Below are 25,000 nucleotides of genomic sequence, written 5' to 3' on the forward strand. Positions count from 1 at the left end.
CCCGCTCGAACCATGGACAGGTGGAAATGCCGGGCGGTTTAGCAATCCGCGATTCGAGCCGTTAGCAAAAACACTAACCCGATTCTGAGCGGTTCTAATCATGCCACGTATATTCAATTGAGAAATCACTAAAACGATCGGATGGAGAGGAAACCAAAGTAAAGGAAGAACACAGGAATTTATTATACAATTTACAATTACCAGGAAGAAAAAGAACACACAGTGCAGCCTTATACAGTCTTAATTAACACGCCCAGGACAACACAAACAGACTTACACGAAAGGGGAATAGCAGGAAGGAAGGTCCAAGCAGATGGGCCAGCGTTGGCTCCGGCCCCGGTTCACGCTCCACTCCGGTCCACGCTCCACCTCGGTTCAGGCCCCGGTTCCGCCGCGAAACCTGGCAGGCAGCACGGTTGGTATTGTCGGCTCGAGCGGACCTTACATGCGGGGGAGGGGGGGGTGGGGGGGTTCATATGTCGGGGAGGAATTGCATCTGTGAATCGGAGGAATCGTGACTCGTGACGCATGACTCTCCACCCGCGTCTCTTGTCGTGGATCTCATTCTCTCGTCACTCTCACTCCAACGGTGTCACTCTCCCCGGCAAACTCAGACTCCGACTCTCTCCGGCAGACTCAGAGACTCCCTAAGTAGTCCCACGTGAGCGCTTATATTACGTGCTCGCGTATCAAGCCGCGTGCCTTTTGGACACACCCACCGGTGAGCTCGCCTCGGCCCTGGTTGGTCACGAGAGCTCATCGACTCCGCCCTTAACAGGGCTATGCCTCGCTCCGATAACTCCTCCCCCCTTTTTCTCCGCTCTGACCGCATGGTTAATGGCGTTTGGAGCGAGCGCTGAGGCGGCTGCGGCTGGCAGAGGCGCGTAGTACAATTTGGAGGGAGGCCAAGCCGCAAAATGAATGGGATTGAAAAAGGGCCTATGTTATTTGATTAATGCAACGCAGAGTCAAACTATTGGGAACACAGCCTTGACTAAAACACATACTAATGAAATAACTAAAGGTTTTATGGTGAGCTACATGTTGTAATATGGCCTAACTACGGTGCGACCTTTGACCTTTGACCTTTGAAAAATGGGAATATTTACAGGGAATTATTTACAATGGATTATTATTTACAAGTGCCGGTTCTGAAAACCGTAACAATATATATATATATATATATATATATATATATATATATATATATATATATATATATATATATATAAATATATATATAAATATACGTGTGTGTGTGTGTGTATACTTACATTGAAGAAGAGAACCACATCATGTGTTTTGTTCAAATTGTTGAGGAATCTCCTGTATAATGCTCTTGTTTAATGGCAGTCCAAGTGATATAACTTTGCTGTGGAAACAGAACCCCTGGATTATTGGCATTGAATCATTGCTTGCTCAACCGAGCCATTATCCAAACTTCATTAAAAAAAAATACTCCTCAAACTTTCCTGAAAGTCTTATTGGAGCCATAAGGAGAGATTCACCAGCTTGAGGCTAGACTTATAGAAGCTTACGGGAGCTTTTCTCAGCCAAATTCCAATATTGTCACACTCGTCTTTCTCCTGGCCATTCTCCTGTTCGATTCCCTATCTTTTATGAGCTCTGGTTTTCTGTGTAACAAAAGAAATGGTTGCCTTGTTTGACATTTTCCTTGCTGTTTGTAGTTTGTGAGAATTGTCAAATTTTCTCATTACTTGTTCAGTTTTTGACTTCTACACAGCTTGAAAAAAATAATTATTTATATATATATATATATATATATATTTCAAATCACAGTCTTATCCTTATTGTTCTGCCATGCTAGGAAAGGGGGACGTGTTTGGTGACGTCTTCTGGAAAGAGAGTATCCTGGCCCAGTCATGCGCTAACGTCCGGGCCCTCACCTACTGTGACCTGCACATTATCCGTCGTGATGCCCTCATGAAGGTTCTCTCTTTCTACACAGGCTTCGCGGCCTCATTCGCACGCAACCTCATCCTCACTTACAACCTTCGAAAGCGGGTCAGTACTCTTGTCTCCATATTGCACTGATTTATTTCGTTGAAAAATCCATTTGAGGATGCTGTGGTCATGTCTCCTGCCGCAATGTGTTGTACTAGATATGGCACCTATATATATATATATAATATATATATATATATATATATATATACATATATATATATATATATATATACATATATATATATATAATATATATATATATACATATATATAATATATATAATATATATATATACATATATATATATATATATATATATATATATATATATATATATATATATATATATATATAATATATATATATATATATATATATATAATATATATATATATATATATATACATATATATATATATATATATATAAATATATATATATATATATAATTATATATTATATATTATATATATATATACGACGTCTATATGTCGATTGACGGACGTTAACGGATGGCATTCCAGTGCTTAGAAAAAACTTTTCGGCATATTTTTGCACTCCTGTAATTTCGCAAATGTGTTTTGCATTTCACTAAATTAAATATAATTTTGAAATAAAAATAAAAAAACATTTTAAATAGAATTTTCCTCTTAAACTTTAAAATTTAAAACGTAAAATTTAAAACTCCTGAATTTTAAAAATTCAATTTTAACTAAACTTTGCCTCTGAACCGTCTAGTCTGGGTTCAAATCTCGACCCAGCCATAAACTTGTCATCCCTGTGTTTCACAGGCAACGGATGGAGGTTAAACTGGGCGACCCGTCTGATAACATTACTTTATGGACGTTACAGTCCCACGGTGTCCTTGGTAAAGAGCTATCGCTGGCACCATGAACACATTACAAATTCCTGCCCGGGATGTGCCGGGGCACTGCATAGCTAAAGGCCTCTTCATAAAAATCATTCTGAAAGCAAAAACGTCATATATTTCTGATCGGATTACTAGGAGCTCCTCCTGCAAGCAACTGTTCAGCATTACCAACCGCCTGTTTGCCACCAAAAATAAATCCGTTCTTCCCACTGTGTTTCCTCAAAACGAACTACCCCAACGCTTCCTGCATTTCTTTCACAATAAAATTCAGTCAATAAGAAACAATCTTGACAAGCAGTCACTCCTTTCCTTCGATGATGCTGAACACTGCTTTCACGGACGACCTCTTAGTTCGTTTACCTCCTGTTACTGAGGAAATTGTCAAATGTACAATCCTCAAGTCAAACACAAAAACATGTGATCTCGACCCCCCTTCCCATCGATTTGTTTATTGAGTGTTTGGACACCCTCCTCCCATTTATTACTGCAGTTATCAATGATTCGCTGACTACGGGTTCATTTCCGCTTCTCTTTAAACAAGCTCTTGTTAAACCACTTCTTAAAAAGCCCACCCTTGACCTTAACGACATGAAAAATTACCGTCCTATCTCCAACCTGTCTTTCCTGTCAAAGATCACAGAAAGATTTGTGCTATCACAGATGAATGACCATCTAGCTTCAAATAATCTTTTCAATTCTCGCCAGTCAGCATATAGACCAGGCCATAGCTCCGAGACCGCTCTCCTAAGAATAACCAATGATCTTCTGACCTCCCTTGACTGTGGTAAGGTTTCCGTTCTTGCTCTTTTGGACTTGTCTGCCGCCTTTGACACGCTTGACCATAGTGTCTTAATTCGTCGTCTTGAAATCACATTTGGTATAACTGGTACTCCACTTTCTTGGCTGATGTCCTATCTTACTGATAGAGTGCAAACAGTTGTTGTCAATGGCCAGAAATCAGCCCCTTCTCCGCTTTCCTTTGGCGTTCCCCAGGGCTCAGTCCTGGGACCTATCCTCTTTCTTTTGTACACTCAGCCTCTATTTGATCTTGTTGCCAGACATTCAGTTGATCACCACGCCTTTGCGGACGACAATCAGCTGTACAAAGGAAGCACGATTCAACAAATCGTGCCCACTGTTGAAGTGTTAGAAGGCTGTATTGCCGACGTGAAGGCGTGGATGACCCAAAACAAACTTCAGCTGAACGATGCTAAAACAGAGTCTCTGATTGTAAGATCGCACAGATGTCCTCTACAATGTTCACTTCCTACCTAGTCCTTGAGCCAGACCAAAAGTAATGCTCCGGCGGGGGGAGTAATTCTCATTATGATTTTCCATTAGACCAATGTCTCAAGTGTCAGAAAAGGTGTGATGCACATCTGAGAACGGTAGCTTAGTGCCCGGATGGACGCCATCTTTGAAACCACCCAGCTCGAAAATGCCCATTTGGTGGGGTACATTGTTGCATGTGTATCTGGACTTCTATACTAGCTATCGATGTGCGGTTGACGACTAAATATACGTCCGATGTGTACCGTCTAAATAAAAAATAATATGAAGCATTTTGTTTTAGATTAATTATTATAAAAATCAATTATCGAAAAAAAATCATATATTTTTTCAATATTTTATTATTAGACTTGTACTTTTTTTAGTGAAACAACACTGGTATGATTTTCCAAATTATGCATTGTGCTACACCGTTTATCTGTCTATAAAAATAACTCAAAAACTAAAACATATCATCCACCACGAGTTTACAACAAATAAATGTAAAGAGGCATAAAATGACTTAGGCCGCCGCTGGCATTATCTATTCTGACGATAACGCAAGTTAGGAATGTCGTACGGAGAGGATTTTAACACCCATACGATATCTAATAAGCAGGCGGAAATTGTTACATAGGAAATCTGCACTTTGGTGGCCATCTTGGATTTCAAAATGGCCGCCAATTATATTAATTATTCATTACTAGAGTTTGGAAAGACGTATGGAGCTGATTTTAACACCATACGATGTATATTCCTAATAAGCAAGCGGAGGTATCATTGAACATGTCATGTTTTAGTCAAATAACACCGGTATGATCTTCCAAATTATACATTTTGCTAAACCGTTTATCTGTCTATAAAGATTTTCAGGCAATTTGGCCTGCATTATAATAGAGAACAACATATGCTATACAATATACAGTGCACACAAAGTTAATCATCAGAGTCGCCATCAGAGTCATTGGCATCCTGAGCCACGATAGCATCATCCTGCACCATGTTGGAGCATCCCTGCAGCTTACACACAACAGTGCACTTCAACCCATTCAGTATGCAGGAGCAATCTGACGGTCGACACGTCCTTCTGCATGTGCATGAGATGAGATTCAAGACGACATCTGGAGCTGGTAGACCCGCCATCCATCGGATTGTGAGCGAACCGCCATCATCGAGTTCCCAACCATGTCCTGCTGATGGTGTTGGGACGTCTGGTAGGTTTTCAAGGCTGCGTCGCCAGATAGCCGCCTGATAGTTGGCCCTAAGCGTATGCTGCATCAAGGAGTCTTCACAAGGCGGCAATTGTCCAGATTCGATCTGGCCCTTCTTTGCACAGAACATGTGATAACGGAGCGAATTAACACCGACGATCTTCGTGTTCTTGGCGTACAGCTGACACGTGAAGGCCTGAATGCTATTGAAGACGTTTGTTGGTACATTCCACGAAGATCCCAGATCTGTGAATGCTTGAAGATACAGCTCATTCGCTTGCACAAGCTTCAAAGCCTTTATCTTTCCTTGGCTAGCCAGAGCACTCACAGTGTCACACCCGCTCCATGCATGAAGCCCTGGCAATGCACTGCAAACTCCAGACCCCAATACCGCAGCCAACTTTCCAACGTCGATCATTCTGACTCGAACCTTTGTTCCTCGTCTGATGAAGAGCTGACTATCGATGGTTCTGCTGAGATGAAGACTGATGATCAGAACGTCGGTGTCATCTGCCACTAAGATGATCGTCTTGTAGTGGGTAGCGGCGTGCTTTGCGTGGAGAAACATACGCGTGTCTGCTTCCTCGTGGCTACATTCGAGTGCTTGCACCAACTTCCACCTATCGCGGGTCAGTACCAGACATTTTTCACCACAGGTGACATACAGTGTTCTGTTGCCTAGCTTTTCGCGATTTGTTTCATGTTTCCACGACTCCGCCAGAAACACAACCAGTTTCTCCTTTGTCTGGCTGCAAGCAAGGAGACGCCGCCAGTTCATGATTTTGTGTGCGGGTCTGATCTCGCTGAAACTGATGCCTTCATTTGAACCGCGGTTCACACGCTCAGCTGCTTTGATGGATTCTTCTGTGTATGTGTCAAAGACAACATCGATGCGCTCACTGCCTTGACCAGCGTGAAGCGCTGCAGCAAGGATGCGGTCAGATAGTTCTTCGAACGTGTCGTTCTCGCCATGCATCTTTTGTATGAGAGCCATCGCATCAATTATTGTTGCACTTCGCTTGTCAACGTTCTCGGCTGGTTCCACAAGACCTTCCATGTGTTTCGCAAGTGCAGCTTTGTTCGTTTTTTTCATTGACCCTTTCACGCTCAAGCTGAAGTGATGACATGATGTTCAGAGCTTCTCTGAGGATTTCTTGCACTGTTGCCATATCTGTGGCAGGCGCGTTTATAGTCCGGCAGGTAGCCAACTACATCTTCCGTCACCTGAACACGATCTCTAGTCATGATGTTGAAACCAGTCCACGAACTGATTGTCTGGTCGCATGGTTCCAGCATGCGAGTCATAATCCATACGTGATTTCGGCGCTGCGCAAGGGATGTTGCGCCTGCAAGAGTGTCAGGAAGATCTGCAGGCTTGATTGCAGGTGGGCCCTCTCGTTTCCCACCGCTGTATATTGGAACTAAATCGCTGGATGACGGGATAGATCGCTTCTTATCTGCTTTGGATACTGCCGATGGAGGTTGGGGCGGCAAACACGACTGCGACTTCGGTTGGACGATGATACCGTTGACGCGATGCGATGTTCCGCCACCACTCAGCGATTCCTCTAGCCTGTCGATGTTATCGAATGCTAATACAGTCGGGACCGAAGGGTGCACATGTGACGGAAGTGGTACTGTATCTTTCTCCACACTTGCTAATTTGTCTATGCATAGCGCTGTCTCGATTTCTTCCAGAACTGTGTACGAACATCCGTGCCCGAGTCGATTCAATATTCTGATGACCTCTGTATTACCGGTGAGCGTTTTCATGACCCACGGAAGTAGGACATGCTTCGATGTTCTGATGGTACCCCGGTGTACAGCATTGATGATATCTTGAGCCATCGACCATACCAGTGTGTCGGCACGCGCAGAGCTACCCCCACTCCCGCAAATCAAAGTATGCAGAAATACACGAAGAGAATCTGGTATCTTCACGTAATCTGAAGTGAGTTCTGCTGGCTGAGGCGGCCAACGTTCATTGTAATGAGCATCTTTGATCTGGTGTCGCAGTGAAGTAGCTGCACGCACAATGTTACTTTCACCGTCCGTTCGTTCAAATGCTTTCACTTCTGCTTTCAGGTTTACGCACTCTGCAGCAATCTCTCGCTTTGTCAGATTATCGGGCATCAAGTATACACGGTGTTTCACATTGAAGAAGATGAGCGATTCTCCAAACTCTCTTTGTAATGTGCGCTGCAGATTCTTCTTGATGGAGTCACGAACATCAACTGAAAATGTATCTGAAGACAGGATATCTGTTGCAACATCAACTATTGGAACAATCCTCGGGTTCAAGAACAAGTCAGTGCGAATGAAATTGAATATACATCGTATCATTTCTTTTTTCTCGATATTATCTTCAATGTCAGTTTCTACTTGAGGTTTTTGGGGCCGTGTGTAGTTTCTATAGCAGGAGAAGTGGTAGTGAGCCTCAGCTGCAACCATATCTCGTGTAGTCAATGCCAAAACTCTCTCATCATTGCGAGCTGTCGCAGCATCTCTTATTGTCTTATCTGCTCGAAGTTCAACAGCCAAGACAACTGTTTCACGGGTACGACTGCCTTTTATGAATTTTGAAGCACGCTGGCAAAAAATGCATTTATCATCGTAGACCGTTGAAGTTGATCCTGTCTCTTCCCGTGATGATCGCCGTCGCACCGCATCGCCAGTATCAACTGAAGAACTTCTAGCTGCATTGGTCAAAGTAGCTAGGTGGTTTTTGTGAGTGAAGTCTGATCTACAAGCCCTATGGTATAATATTGGAATATTAGGAAGTTCAACTGCGCCTTCTTGGACTAGCTTTAGAATTGGATAAAAGTTTCTAACTGCGGCTGCGTCACACAATGTCTTCCAAGAACTGTTGCCCGCTGCCTTGCTTAGTTCAGAGAGTGGCGACTTCTTGCTGCACAGGATGCACGTTCCGGACTCAGGTTCAATCTTCGCCCGTTTTGCCTCGACACCGGCCATCTCAGCTGAAAGAACAAAAAGACTGACGTTAGATTACTCCGATATCCGAAAAGCTCGCCAGCTTACATAGACATACTCATCCAAGTCAGTGAACATGTTAGATGGCGCCACAATACAACTCTATAATAGAGTTGTATGTGGCGCCATCTAACATGTTCACTTTTAGTTCTTAAGCCACCCACCCCCCCCCCCCCCCCCTCAGAAATTAATCAGGTCACCGCAACAAATCTCAGACTGAGATATAGAATATAGAATATAGATATAGAATAGACTGACGTCACTTTCGGCACTGGGTTCTGTGGGTTGATTATCGGCGGGAAATTCCAACTGACATAGTTTCGGTTTGTGGAAAGTGCATGCCTTTTCATATATTTTTTGTGTACACTCGTGGTGGATGATATGTTTTAGTTTTTGAGTTATTTTTATAGACAGATAAACGGTGTAGCACAATGCATAATTTGGAAAATCATACCAGTGTTGTTTCACTAAAAAAAGTACAAGTCTAATAATAAAATATTGAAAAATATATGATTTTTTTTCGATAATTGATTTTTATAATAATTAATCTAAAACAAAATGCTTCATATTATTTTTTATTTAGACGGTACACATCGGACGTATATTTAGTCGTCAACCGCACATCGATAGCTAGTATAGAAGTCCAGATACACGTGCAACAATGTACCCCAACAAATGGGCATTTTCGAGCTGGGTGGTTTCAAAGATGGCGTCCATCTGGGCACTAAGCTACCGTTCTCAGATGTCCATCACACCTTTTCTGACACTTGAGACATTGGTCTAATGGAAAATCATAATGAGAATTACTCCCCCCGCCGGAGCATTCACTTCAAAATATGGCCGGTTGGCTCAAGGACTAACCACTATTCATGTTGGTGAAACCGATGTAAACTTTGTTTCGTCGGCCAAGAACCTTGGTGTGGTTTTCGACTGTAACATGACATTTTCCAAGCAAGTACTTCAAACTTGCAAATCAGCATACTTTCAGCTGCGAAAGATCGCATCCATTCGCCACTTTTTTACTCCTCAAGCTGCTCTAACTCTGGTCTGTGCCCTTGTCCTCTCAAGGCTGGACTATTGTAATTCTTTGTATGCTGGCTGCCCTCAGTTTCTCTTGGATAAGTTACAAATGGTTCAAAACTCTGCCGCTCGTCTTGTCTGTAAGGCGAAGAAGTCTGACCATGTTACTCCGCTCCTTGAATCTTTACACTGGCTGCCTGTCTCTGCTCGTGTGCAATACAAAATTTGCACACTATGTTATAAATCATTGTGTGGAACGGGACCTCACTATCTCTCTGATTTGCTCACTCTCTATGAACCTCGGTGACGGCTTCGTTCAAGCGACGACTCTATGACCTTAGAGCCGCCGCGCTCCAACACCAAGTCGTTTGGCGAGAAATCCTTTTCCTTTGCTGCACCTCTGCTCTGGAATGACTTGCCTTCCTCTGTTCGACATGTTGACTCTCTTCCTGCCTTTAAAACCTCCCTCAAAACCTATCTGTTTCACAAGTCTTTCAAAGCCTAAGTCCTGTTTTCCCTTTGGTTTGAGGTGGGACAGAGATCGAGAGTATGTCTGTGTACATGTGCGGGGGAGGGAGGGGAGGAAGAGGGGGAGTATACATCTGTGGGTTTTGAATGGGGAGGGAGAGGAATAGGGCAAGAGTGAAGGTGTGTCTGTGTGTGTGTGTGTGTGTGTGTATGTTTGTGTGTGTGTGTGTGTGTGCGGTGTGTGTGCATTCGCATAATAATGTAAAGCGCCATGAGGGTAGTTTATTCTGCTTGATGGGGCTATATAAGACTCTGTAGCGGCTACCGCTGGGTTTTCACAATCGCCTTGCACCTATCAAGGACGCGGAGCGATCACCATGCCGGGCTCGTCCAGGACGCCCGGGCAGGCCAGCGCTCAACTTGCCAGGCCTCGGTCGGGACGCTGGGCCACGCCCCCTCTCGCCTTTCCTGGGCAAACGCTCCAGGATAATATGTATATATATTGCTGCCCGATAAACGGGCTTTTCAGAGTGCCTGAGTGTTTGGTTTGATTAAAGCAACTCGGATGAATTCCAGCTTTTTGTCGCGTCCATTCTTCCGATCGACGTGGGAGCCCCAGCTCCTTCATTGGTGACCTACCAACATGGACACGGCAGTCGCCCTTAAACTGCCTACCTTCTGGGAGGCTCACGCGGCGGTTTGGTTCGCACAGGCGGATTCCCTGTTCGCCCTGCGAGGCATCACGGCCGACGACACCCGCTTCCACCATGTGGTAGCAGCGCTCGGTTTGGCCACCGCGGCCCGCGCCCTGAGCCTCCTCGAGAGCCCGCCAGCCGCTGACAAATACGGCGCGATTAAGAAGCTTCTCCTCGACGCTTTCGCCCTCCCATCGGCGGAACGCGCACGGCGCCTGCTCGACCTGCCCGAGCTCGGCGACACACGCCCTTCCGAGCGAATGGCTACATGCTTTCACTGCTCGGCGAGCACTCTCCGGCATTCCTGTTCCGGGAGCTGTTCCTCCGTCAGCTGCCTAACCCGGTACGCCTCGCCCTGGCAAGCACGACGATCACAGATCCCCGGGCCCTTGCCAGAGAAGCCGACAAGATCTCCGCCGCAGGACAGCGCATCGCAGCGGCGACATGGGACCCACCGCCGTCCGACGCAACACCCATGGCGCCCGAGCACCCGGCACGGTCGACGACCGAACTGCTGACGCAATTGGCGGCCGCTACACCGAGCCGACCACCTCCAGCACGACGACCGGGGCCTCCACCTGACCAAGCGTGGTGTTACTATCATGCCAGGTTCGGACAGAAGGCCCGGACATGCCGACCCCCGTGCACCTTCGGCAGGCCGGGAAACGGCCAGGCCGGCGTTCATTACCAGCCATGAGCGCCGGCCACACGGGCAACTTACTGTTCATCACGGATAAAGCGTCCGGACGGCGCTTCCTGTGCGACACCGGTGCCCAACTGAGCGTCATACCCGCCTCTGACCAGGACAGGCAATCTGCGGTTTGCGGCCCCTCCTTGGTTGCGGCCAACGGATCGACCATCCGCACCTTCGGCCCGTGCAACGTCACCCTCTGCTTCGGCGGCCAACGCTTTGCTTGGACATTTGTAACCGCAAACGTGCCCATGGCTCTGCTAGGCGCCGACTTCCTCTGCGCACACGGACTGCTGGTGGACGTCCAACGGCGTCGTTTAATCAACGCCGAAACCTTCAGCTCCCTGGTATGCACATTGAGCAGCTCCGCGCCGACCGAGCTGGCATGCGCCGTCCCGGCGGCGAACGAGTTTGCTCGCCTGCTCACGGAGTTCCCGGCCCTCACGCGGCCGACGTTTTCGGCCGTCGCAGTACGGCATGGGATCGAGCACCACATACCAACCACGGGCCCGCCGGTCTATGCCAGGGCCCGCCGCCTCGACCCAGCCAAGCTCGCCGTGGCGAAGGCCGAATTCGACGCATTGGAGCACCTCGGCATCGTGCGGCGCTCCGATAGCGCGTGGGCCTCGCCACTGCACATCGTGCCAAAGCCGGGGGGTGGATGGCGCCCGTGTGGCGACTACCACCGTCTCAATGACGCTACCACCCCCGACAGGTACCCGATCCCGCATATCCAAGACTTCTCCGCCCGTCTGGCGGGACGGGTCATTTTTTCGAAAATTGATCTCATACGGGGATATCACCAGGTACCTGTCAGGGCAGCTGACGTCCCTAAAACGGCAGTCATCACGCCGTTCGGCTTATTCGAATTCTTGCGGATGCCGTTTGGTCTCAAGAACGCGGCTCAGGCGTTCCAGCGCTTGATGGACGGCGTGCTGCGTGACCTGCCGTTCCTTTTCGTTTACCTGGACGACATCCTCGTCGCCAGCACGTCCCGGGCCGAGCACCTCCTCCACCTCCGAACACTGTTCGGGCGCCTCAGCAAGCACGGCCTCATCGTCAACCCGGCCAAATGCCACTTCGGCACGACGGCCGTTGATTTTTTGGGCCACCACATCACCAAGAACGGGGCCGTGCCGCTGCCAACCAAGGTCGAGGCCATCACCACGTTCCCGCGTCCCCGCACCATAAAGGCCCTGCAGGAATTCCTGGGAATGGTGAATTTTTATCACCGCTTCGTGCCCCGCGCTGCTCAACTCATGCGGCCCCTCTACGAAGCCCTCCGGGGCAAGCCGGCCAAGCACGACATCGCCTGGTCCGCAGCAATGGATGCGGCCTTCCAAAGCTCAAAGCGGGCCCTCGCCGACGCAACACTGCTCGCTCACCCGGTGCTCAACGCTCCCATTGCCCTCACCACGGATGCCTCCGACTACGCGGTGGGCGCCGTACATGAGCAATGGGTGAATGGGGTTTGGCAGCCACTCGCTTTTTTCAGCCGGCAGCTCCGGCCGAACGAGCTCAAATACAGCACGTTTGACCGGGAGCTCCTCGGTCTACACCTGGCCGTCCGCCATTTCCGCCACCTCCTGGAGGGCCGACCTTTCACGGCGTTCGTCGACCACAAGCCGTTGGTTTACACCATGGCCAAGGTCATGGAGCCGTGGTCGGCCCGCCAACAGCGCCACCTCTCCGCCGTGTCGGAGTTTACCATGGACATCCGGCACGTCGCCGGCAAAAACAACGCCGTGGCCGACTGTCTTTCCCGGGCCAGCGTGAACGCGGTCCACCTGGGCGTGGACTTTGCGCTTATGGCGGCGGACCAAACCACCGACACCACGGTGCAAGCCCTCCGGGCGGCGGACACGGGCCTCCGCCTGGCCGACATCCCCTTCGCGGACACTGTCCTGCTCTGCGACGTCTCCCAAGGCCAGCCTCGCCCCATCATGCCCGTCACCTGGCAACGCCGCATCTTCGCCTCCCTCCACGGCCTTTCCCACCCAGGCCGGAAAGCTTCCCAGAAGCTGGTGTCGGCGCGATTCGTCTGGCATGGCCTTCGTCGGGACGTCCGTGATTGGACCAGCACCTGCACGGCCTGCCAACGGGCCAAGGTCCACCGACACACCCAGGCCCCGCTGGCACCTTTCACCGTGCCCGAACGACGTTTCGACCACGTCAACGTGGATCTGGTGGGCCCCTTCCCCCCATCACGGGGGTTCACACACCTGCTCACCATGGTGGACAGGACCATCAGGTGGCCGGAGGCCGTTCCCCTCGTCTCCACCACCACCACCGACGTGGCGCAGGCTTTCATCGCCACCTGGGTCGCCCGCTTCGGCGCACCGGCGGACATCTCGTCAGACCGCGGACCACAGTTCACCTCCGAGCTGTGGGTCGCGGTCGCCCGCAACCTGGGGGTCAAGCTCCACCGTACTACGGCCTACCACCCCCAAGCAAATGGGTTGTGCGAGCGATTCCACCGCTCCATGAAGGCCGCGCTCATGGCCGGCCTTCAAGACGGCGGTTGGGCCGACAGGCTGCCGTGGGTCCTTTTGGGCCTCTGCACGGCCCCCATGGAGGACCTCCAGGCATCCACCGCCGAGCTTGTCTATGGCCAGGCACTACGCGTCCCGGGCGAATTCGTGCCCGACGCTACCAGTCCCTGGTCCGCAGCTCACCAGCGCTCGGACCTCCAGGAGGCCGCCCGACGGTTTGCCCCCGTGCCAACATCCCACCACGGTGACCCCCAGTCCTACGTCCCCCCAGCACTTCGCACAGCGGAGTATGTTTTTGTGCGTCACGACGCACATCGGGGGCCACTCCGGCCGCCGTACGACGGGCCCTTCCGGGTGCTGCGACGGGACGACAAGTCGTTCGTCATCGACATCGGCGGCAGGGCGGACCGGATTGCGGTGGACCGCCTCAAGCCGGCGCACGTGGACGTCGAAAACCCACCACGGGTGGCCCTTCCGCCGCGGCGAGGCTGCCCCCCGTCCACGGTGCCCCCCACTCGACCGCCCACCACCACACCGGACCCCCTCCCACGACCCGCCAGGGGTCGCTTCGGCCGGGTCATCAGGACCCCCCTCAAATTGACCCTGCCGGTGCAAGTCGATTCTGGGGGGACATGTGTAGCGGCTACCGCTGGGTTTTCACAATCGCCTTGCACCTATCAAGGACGCGGAGCGATCACCATGCCGGGCTCGTCCAGGACGCCCGGGCAGGCTCACCCTCAACTTGCCAGGCCGCAGCCAGGACGCTGGGCCACGCCCCCTCTCGCCTTTCCTGGGCAAACGCTCCGGGATAATATGTATATATATTGCTGCCCGATAAACGGGCTTTTCAGAGTGCCTGAGTGTTTGGTTTGATTAAAGCAACTCGGATGAATTCCAGCTTTTTGTCGCGTCCATTCTTCCGATCGACGTGGGAGCCCCAGCTCCTTCAACTCCTTCATTATTATTATTATTATTATTATTATTATTATCAGCCACCCAGCTCCGTAAGGCTCACTCATGACGCAACCAGAGGGTTACCAGTTTTCATTCGTAACCAAAAGCGACACATGCGATAACTTTTACAATACTATTGCAAGGAGACATGTCGGCAGTTTTGTTTCTGTTCTTGTTTTTCTACATTTTCAGTTATTTTTGAGAAGTATTCTGAATAACTTGCATACGCTTTTTCCTGTGCGGTGTATTTGTTGCAATCTCCATCTGTCTTCAATGGTATTGCCATGAAGAATGGCAGGTGCGATAAGCCAACAGGAAACCGGCATTGACAGGTGTGTGAGCGATGCAGCCAAAGTGCTATAAACATCAGTCGTTGATTTGCTCTAAAGGTAAAAATGTAATTTTGCTAAATACCCCACAATGCAATAGTTTAATCGGAATAGCAAACACAGCGAGATGGTTCATGTAAATTTTGATTGGTCAAATTATACGTTTGCATTTCACCTGAGATAACGACAGGTCTGGTCCACTGTTGATCGGTGTGGTTCAGCAAGCTACAGACAGCACGCCCACGTGTGGCGTCCACTTCTTCTTAATGCAGGTGTTGGGTTTCCAGTGCAGCAGGTGACAGACTGGGCTAACATCAAACACGTGCATGTGGGTTATTACCCTGTGCTCGCAAAGCGAAAACAGGGTTAGGCATTCGTTTGCGTACGTGTGCCGTACGTGCGTGTCTGCATTTTTTAAAAATTCATTTTCTCGGCAACCTTTGGTCCGATTCACATGCAATTTTACCGAAGGAGCGCCTCTGCCTGTAGATTTTTTTTGCTGATAATTATGACGTCATAGTTCACGTGGTATGGACGCCATCTTGAAAAAGGTTACACCTCTATATCTCCCAAACTGCTTGTTGGAAAAAAATGAAACATGGCTCATTGTCAAGTACTCACCATGGGGAATAAGATATGTTAATGATGATGTCATAGGTACCTCCATTATGACGCCATAATTCGACAAGTACAACGCTTGATATGATCAGTATGAAAAATAATATTTCCTCTGCAACTGTTAGTCCGATGAACACTAAATTTTCAGGAAATGTGTGGCTCCTCCTGTAGAATTTTTTTGAATGATAATTATAACGTCATAGGTCACGTGGTACAGACGCCATCTTGGATTTTTTTTTTAAAGTTGAACCTCTATATCTCTGAAACCGCTCCATGGAAAAAATTTAAACATGGCTCATTGTCAAGTACTCCCCTTGGGGAATAATATATGTTAATGATGATGTCATCGGTGCCTTCGTTATGACGTCATAATTCGACAAGTACAACACTTATCCGATCATTGTGAATTTTTTTCTCAGCAGCTGTTAGTCTGATGGGCACGAAATTTTCACCATAGGAGCGCCTCCTCCTGCAGAATATTTTAATGATAATCATGACATCATAGGTCATGTGGTACAAGCGCCATCTTGGAAAACCGAAAAATGTTGCACCTCCATATCTCCAAAACCGCTGCATGCAAAAAAATTTAAACATGGCTCATTGAAAAGAACTCCATATGCAGTCAGGTTCACGATGTTAACAAATATAATTTCGTTCAAAATTTTGGTAGATTAGCAAAACTATACATTTTTGGAATATTCAGAGCATGAGGAATCCAAAAATTAATGTTTACATTTGCGTAGACACCTTTGCGAAAATGACACTCAGGACAGTGATGAAGATAGTCAGGTTCACTATGTTAACAAATATAATTTCTTTCAAAATTTTGGGATTAGCAAACCTGTACCTTTTTGTAATCTTCAGAGCATGGAGAATCTGAAAATCAATGTTGGCATTTGCACAGACACCTGCATGGCCGCCATTTTGGATTTTGAAAATGGCCACCATAAAATACATATTTTGCGCGATCTCGGCTTCTAGTGAACCTAGAGACTTAATTAAATATGCTAATCCTATGTTTTCTGGGTCAAGGAATCCAATAAAGGCCTCAAAATAGTGCTCAGGATTATAGAAAAGCAACAAACAAAGGTAATTGAAAACAGTTGTTGTCAATGGCCAGAAATCAGCCCCTTCTCCGCATTCCTTTGGCGTTCCCCAGGGCTCAGTCCTGGGACCTATCCTCTTTCTTTTGTACACTCAGCCTCTATTTGATCTTGTTGCCAGACATTCAAACTGTCTTTATATTTCATCCAGACATTCAAACTTAAACAAAGGTAAAACTGTCTTTATATTTGTGATATAACTGTATTACATAATACATGATATTGCAAGTCCTTTGAAGTTATAGGTTGTTATAGGAAGTTATAGGTAGTATCAGATTGAACTATAAGTCCTATACACAGGATCTACGAGGTCCATACCGTTCAGGAATATGCTTTTACAGATCTTCATCACTGTCCTGAGTGTCATTTTCGCAAAGGTGTCTCCGCAAATGTAAACATTAATTTTTGGATTCCTCATGCTCTGAATATTCCAAAAATGTATAGTTTTGCTAATCTACCAAATTTTTGAACGAAAAAACATAGTGAACCTGACTAATGGGTAATAGGTGTTGTTAACGATGACATCATTGGTGCCATAATTATGACGTCATAATTCGACAGGGACAACGCTTAGTCTGATCAGTTTGAAATGTATCGAGCGTGATCTATGCAACAATTATATTAGAGAATATAAATTTATGATGTCATCGCTCACGTGGTCTAGCAGCCATATTGGAATGAAAGAAAAAAAAAATGTTCAAAAACAGAAGAGTTAGCTCGCAACAAGTTGACTGTGCAGGGTAAGTATTCTATCAATACCATCTAGTTAGTCAGATACCCCAGCAGGAACCTTTTACATGGACACTGCAGGGCTCCTTTTATATATGGATCACGTGTGTTGTGATATAAACTGCAGGGCTCCTTTTATATATTGATCATGTGGTAAACTGCAGGGCTCCTTTTACATATGGATCACATGTTTTGTAACATAAACTGCAGGGCTCCTTTTATATATTGATCATGTGATAAACTGCAGGGCTCTTTTTATATATGGATCACATGTTTTGTAACATAAACTGCAGGGCTCCTTTTATATATTGATCACGTGTGTTGTGATATTAACTGCAGAGCTCCTTTTATATATTGATCACATGTGTTGTAATATAAACTGCAGGACTCCTTTTATATATTGATCACGTGTGTTGTGATATAAACAGCAGGGCTCCTATTATATATTGATCACGTGTGTTGTAATATAAACTGCAGGGCTCCTTTTATATATGGATCACATATGTTGTAACACAAACTGCAGAGCTCCTTTTATATATTGATCATGTGATAAACTGCAGGGCTAGTTTTATATATGGATCACATGTTTTGTAATATAAACTGCAGGGCTCCTTTTATATATTGATCATGTGATAAACTGCAGGGCTCTTTTTATATATGGATCACATGTTTTGTAATATAAACTGCAGGGCTCCTTTTATATATGGATCACATATGTTGTAACACAAACTGCAGGGCTCCTTTTATATATTGATCATGTGATAAACTGCAGGGCTAGTTTTATATATGGATCACATGTTTTGTAATATAAACTGCAGGGCTCCTTTTATATATTGATCATGTGATAAACTGCAGGGCTCTTTTTATATATGGATCACATGTTTTGCAACATAAACTGCAGGGCTCCTTTTATATATTGATCACGTGTGTTGTGATATAAACTACAGGGCTCCTTTTATATATTGATCACATGTTTTGTAATATAAACTGCAGGGCTCCTTTTATATATTGATCATGTGATAAACTGCAGGGCTCCTTTTACATATGGATCACATGTTTTGTAACATAAACTGCAGGGCTCCTTTTACATATTGATCATGTGATAAACTGCAGGGCTCCTTTTATATATGGATCACATGTTTTGTAACATAAACTGCAGGGCTCCTTTTATATATTGATCATGTGATAAACTGCAGGGCTCTTTTTATATATGGATCACATGTTTTGTAACATAAACTGCAGGGCTCCTTTTATATATTGATCACGTGTGTTGTGATATTAACTGCAGGGCTCCTTTTATATATTGATCACATGCGTTGTAATATAAACTGCAGGGCTCCTTTCATATATGGATCACATATGTTGTAACATAAACTGCAGAGCTCCTTTTATATATTGATCATGTGATAAACTGCAGGGCTAGTTTTATATATGGATCACATGTTTTGTAATATAAACTGCAGGGCTCCTTTAATATATTGATCATGTGATAAACTGCAGGGCTCTTTTTATATATGGATCACATGTTTTGCAACATAAACTGCAGGGCTCCTTTTATATATTGATCACGTGTGTTGTGATATAAACTGCAGGGCTCCTTTTATATATTGATCATGTGATAAACTGCAGGGCTCTTTTTATATATGGATCACATGTTTTGTAACATAAACTGCAGGGCTCCATTTATATATTGATCACGTGTGTTGTGATATAAACAGCAGGGCTCCTTTTATATATATTGATCACGTGTGTTGTAATATAAACAGCAGGACTCCTTTTATATATTGATCACGTGTGTTTTTTGTATACTGATTCGAGGCTCGTGAAAGAGCTGACATTTACTTCACAAACAAATCAACCAGACAAACAAAATATATAAAAAGAGGGAGCGGAAGACAAGAGAATGGGAAGCACATAAACACTTGAGAGCACACAACATCTAAGAGCAGGGCGATATGTGGGAGGGAGAGGGCTCGGGGGGAGGAGGCGTGGGAAGGGGGGGTGGGGGTGTAAACAGCAGGCCTCCTTTTATATATGGATCACATATGTTGTAACATAAACTGCAGGGCTCCTTTTATATATTGATCACGTGTGTTGTGATATTAACTGCAGGACTCCTTTTATATATTGATCACATGTGTTGTAATATAAACTGCAGGACTCCTTTTATATATTGATCACGTGTGTTGTGATATAAACACCAGGGCTCCTTTTATATATTGATCACATGTGTTGTAATATAAACTGCAGGACTCCTTTTATATATTGATCACGTGTGTTGTAATATAAACTGCAGGACTCCTTTTATATATTGATCACGTGTGTTGTGATATAAACAGCAGGGCTCCTTTTATATGTTGATCACGTGTGTTGTAATATAAACTGCAGGGCTCCTTTTATATGTTGATCACGTGTGTTGTAATATAAACTGCAGGGCTCCTTTTATATATGGATCACATATGTTGTAACATAAACTGCAGAGCTCCTTTTATATATTGATCATGTGATAAACTGCAGGGCTCGTTTTATATATGCATCATATGTTTTGTAACATAAACTGCAGGGCTCCTTTTACATATTGATCATGTGATAAACTGCAGGCTAACCCCCGCTCTTGCAGGGAAAATGGCCTTTTAAAATGCCTGTTGTTGTGTTTGTGTATGTGATAAACTGCAGGGCTCCTTTTATATATGGATCACATGTTTTGTGACATAAACTGCAGTGCTCCTTTTATATATTGATCATGTGATAAACTGCAGGGCTCCTTTTATATATTGATCACGTGTGTTGCAATATAAACTGCAGTGCTCCTTTTATAGATTGATCACGTGTGTTGTAATATAAACTGCAGGGCTCGTTTTATATATTGATCACATGTTTTCTAACATAAACTGCAGGGCTCCTTTTATATATTGATCACATGTGTTGTAATATAAACTGCAGGGCTCCTTTTACATATTGATCACGTGTGTTGTGATAAACTGCAGGGCTCTTTTTATAAATAGATCACATGTTTTGTAACATAAACTGCAGTGCTCCTTTTATATATTGATCATGTGATAAACTGCAGGGCTCTTTTTATATATGGATCACATGTTTTGTAACATAAACTGCAGTGCACCTTTTATATATTGATCACGTGTGTTGTAGTATAAACTGCAGGGCTCCTTTTATATATGGATCACGTGTGTTGTAATATAAACTGCAGGGCTCTTTTTATATATCGATCATGTGTGTTGTAGTATAAACTGCAGGGCTCCTTTTATATATGGATCACGTGTGTTGTAATATAAACTGCAGGGCTCTTTTTATATATCGATCATGTGTGTTGTAGTATAAACTGCAGGGCTCCTTTTATATATGGATCACGTGTGTTGTAATATAAACTGGGGGGCTCTTTTTATATATTGATCATGTGTGTTGTAGTATAAACTGCAGGGCTCCTTTTATATATGGATCACGTGTGTTGTAATATAAACTGCAGGGCTCCTTTTATATATTGTTCACATGTGTTGTATAAACTGCAGGGCTCCTTTTATATATTGATCACGTGTGTTGTGATGTAAACTGCAGGGCTCCTTTTATATATTGATCACGTGTGTTGTGATGTAAACTGCAGGGCTCCTTTTATATATTGATCACGTGTGTTGTGATGTAAACTGCAGGGCTCTTTTTATATATTGTTCACATGTGTTGTATAAACTGCAGGGATCCTTTTATATATTGATCACGTGTGTTGTAATATAAACTTCAGTGCTCCTTTTATATATTGATCACGTGTGTTGTGATATAAACTGCAGGGCTCCTTTTACATATTGATCACGTGTGTTGTGATATAAACTACAGGGCTCCATTTATATATTGATCACATGTGTTGTAATATAAACTGCAGGGCTCCTTTTATATATTGATCATGTGTGTTGTGATAAACTGCAGGGCTCCTTTTATATATTGATCATGTGTGTTGTAATATAAACTGCAGTGCTCCTTTTATATATTGATCACGTTTGTTGCTATATAAACTGCAGGGCTCATTTATATATTGATCATGTGTGTTGTGATAAACTGCAGGGCTCCTTTTATATATTGATCACGTTTGTTGTATTATAAACTGCAGTGCTCCTTTTATATATTGATCACGTGTGTTGTGAAATAAACTGCAGGGCTCCTTTTATATATTGATCACGTGTGTTGTAGTATAAACTGCAGGGCTCCTTTTATATATTGATCACGTGTGTTGTATAAACTGCAGTGCTCCTTGTTTTTATTGATCACGTGTGTTGTGATATAAACTGCAGGGCTCCTTTTATATATTGATCACGTGTGTTGTGATATATACTGCAGGGCTCCATTTATATATTGATCACGTGTGTTGTAATATAAACTGCAGTGCGACTTTTATATATTGATCACGTGTGTTGTGGTATTAACTGCAGGGCTCCTTTTATATATTGATCACGTGTGTTGTAGTATAAACTGCAGGGCTTCATTTATATATTGATCACGTGTGTTGTGATATAAACTGCAGGGTTCCTTTTATATATTGATCACGTTTGTTGTAATATAAACTTCAAGGCTCCTTTTATATATTGATCACGTGTGTTGTAATATAAACTGCAGTGCTCCTTTTATATATTGATCACGTGTGTTGTGGTATTAACTGCAGGGCTCCTTTTACATATTGATCATGTGTGTTGTAGTATAAACTGCAGGGCTCCATTTATATATTGATCACGTGTGTTGTGATATAAACTGCAGGGTTCCTTTTATATATTGATCACGGTTGTTGTAATATAAACTGCAGGGCTCCTTTTATATATTGATCACGTGTGTTGTGATATAAACTGCAGGGCTCCTTTTATATATTGATCACGTGTGTTGTGGTATTAACTGCAGGGCTCCTTTTATATATGGATCACATGTGTTTTAATATAAACTGCAGTGCTCCTTTTATATATTGATCACGTGTTTTGTTATATAAACTTCAGGGCTCCATTTATATATTGATCACGTTTGTTGTAATATAAACTGCAGGGCTCCTTTTACATATTGATCACGTTTTTGTGATATAAACTGCATGGCTCCATTTATATATTGATCATGTGTGTTGTATAAACTGCAGGGCTCCTTTTATATATGGATCACGTGTGTTTTAATATAAACTGCAGTGCTCCTTTTATATATTGATCACGTGTTTTGTAATATAAACTGCAGGGCCCCTCTTTTATATTGTCGCGCAACTCCGATTAACACTAGAGTTGCGGATGCCGATCACGAAGGCTTTAACTCCCGAGGCGAAAACTCAATGGCGGATTCCAAAACCAAAAGCCCCAAGTGCGCAGGATGGAGGGGAACGACGAGAGCCCTGCAGCCTCAACTGTGAAAATCAACCACCCAGAAAACTGCGTTCAGGAATATGTACAGAAAATAATATAAGGGTTTATTGGGAAAAGCAAGGACAGGAAAAGCACGCGCCGGTAATAAATATCTTAAATCGGGATCCCGCACACCGACTTCAGAAACAAAACGAGGGATTATGAATTACGAAAGAAACATGTTTTTTGTGCAAAATGTATGCGGAGCTCGGGCTTATCTGTCTCATCGTCTTCCTTGGCTGCTGTCCAACACCGCTCCGCCCGGCCTGACCGCACACCATGAGGTCCTTCGCTCCAAGTCCCACAAGGGCTCGCTCCAAGCGCCGCGCGTCCCACTCAGGCTAGCGGCTCCACACGAGATCGACTCCGGGCCAAAGTCCTGCCGCGTCTCAAGCCCAACTGCTCAAAACGGACTCGGGCTCTGCACTGCACTGCCAGGAATCCAACTGCTCGGGATCAACTGCCAACTCTGCCCATGCGCACCTCAAACAAACTGCCTGGCATTCTTTGAACTGACCTCAACTGCGCAATGGCATTCGGCAACTAACTGCCGCTCAGTTCTGCGCGCTCTTCTTTATATGACCTTGGCCGGTGACGTCAGCTCTGATGCGCTGCCAACAAATCAGAGCCTCCACCGACTCACCTCTGTGCATGCCCACTGCGTCACTCACTCCCGTCCCCTACTCCATGGTCATAGCACGTGCTATGCGAGGTGGATAGGCCTCTTGGAGGTGTAAATGGCGGCGGCCATTATCGGCGGTGTCCTGGCCTGCTTTTTTCCAAGGTCATGTCGGGGGGGGGGGGGGCATTATTAATGTTGTACTAAGGAATCCTCACTAAGTGTCTATGTGGTCTGCAGTGCCAAAAGGGACAAAGGTTTGGCGAACCAGGTGAGACATACAAGGGCTCTACTCATTATTCCCTACACTACTTAACACACGAATCTCCTGGTAGATTCACAATCATACATCTTGCCCGACAAAACGCCTACACATGAAGAACTTATTACAGGGTAGTTTTCCTTACCGTACACACGAAGCATGGTACCTACTCAGATCTATTATAATCTATATATCACCACCCAAATTCATAACAATATTGATCCCGTGTGTTGTAATATAAACTGCAGGGCTCCATTTATATATTGATCACATGTGTTGTAAAATACACTGCAGTGCTCCTTTTATATATTGATCACGTGTGTTGTGATATAAACTGCAGGGCTCCTTTTATATATTGATCACGTGTGTTGTAATATAAACTGCAGGGCTCCTTTTATATATTGATCACGTGTGTTGTAATATAAACTGCAGGGCTCCTTTTATATATTGATCACGTGTGTTGTAATATAAACTGCAGGGCTCCATTTATATATTGATCACATGTGTTGTAAAATACACTGCAGTGCTCCTTTTATATATTGATCACGTGTGTTGTAATATAAACTGCAGGGCTCCATTTATATATTGATCACGTGTGTTGTAATATAAACTGCAGGGCTCCTTTTATATATTGATCACGTGTGTTGTAATATAAACTGCAGGGCTCCATTTATATATTGATCACATGTGTTGTAAAATACACTGCAGTGCTCCTTTTATATATTGATCACGTGTGTTGTAATATAAACTGCAGGGCTCCTTTTATATATTGATCACGTGTGTTGTAATATAAACTGCAGGGCTCCTTTTATATATTGATCACGTGTGTTGTAATATAAACTGCAGGGCTCCTTTTATATATTGATCACGTGTGTTGTGATATAAACTGCAGCGCTCCTTTTATATATTGATCACGTGTGTTGTGATATAAACTGCAGGGCTCCTTTTATATATTGATCACGTGTGTTGTAATATAAACTGCAGGGCTCCTTTTATATATTGATCACGTGTGTTGTAATATAAACTGCAGGGCTCCTTTTATATATTGATCACGTGTGTTGTAATATAAACTGCAGGGCTCCTTTTGTATATGGATCACATGTTTTGTAGGATAAACTGCAGGGCTCCTTTTATGTATTGATCACGTGTGTTGTGATATAAACAGCAAGGCTCCTTTTCTATATTGATCACGTGTGTTGTGATATAAACTGCAGGGCTCCTTTTATGTATGGATCACGTGTGTTGTGATATAAACTGCAGGGCTCCTTTTATATATTGATCACGTGTGTTGTAATATAAACTGCAGGGCTCCTTTTATATATTGATCACGTGTG

The 25,000-nt window shown here is 44.9% G+C and overlaps 1 protein-coding gene across 1 annotated transcript in view; it reads left to right on the forward strand.

Annotated features, from left to right (window-relative positions):
* KCNH1 (potassium voltage-gated channel subfamily H member 1) overlaps positions 1 to 25,000 on the forward strand; it is a 728,543-nt gene that overhangs the window by 601,293 nt on the left and 102,250 nt on the right. Inside the window, exon 10 of the mRNA XM_068131096.2 lies at positions 1,829 to 2,025. Within this exon, the coding sequence (XP_067987197.1) occupies positions 1,829 to 2,025 (197 nt within the window). The remainder of the gene's footprint in view (positions 1 to 1,828; positions 2,026 to 25,000) is intronic.

Source organism: Myxine glutinosa, chromosome 11 (assembly GCF_964187855.1).
Source record: "Myxine glutinosa chromosome 11, kmMyxGlut1.1, whole genome shotgun sequence".
NCBI lineage: Eukaryota > Metazoa > Chordata > Myxini > Myxiniformes > Myxinidae > Myxine > Myxine glutinosa.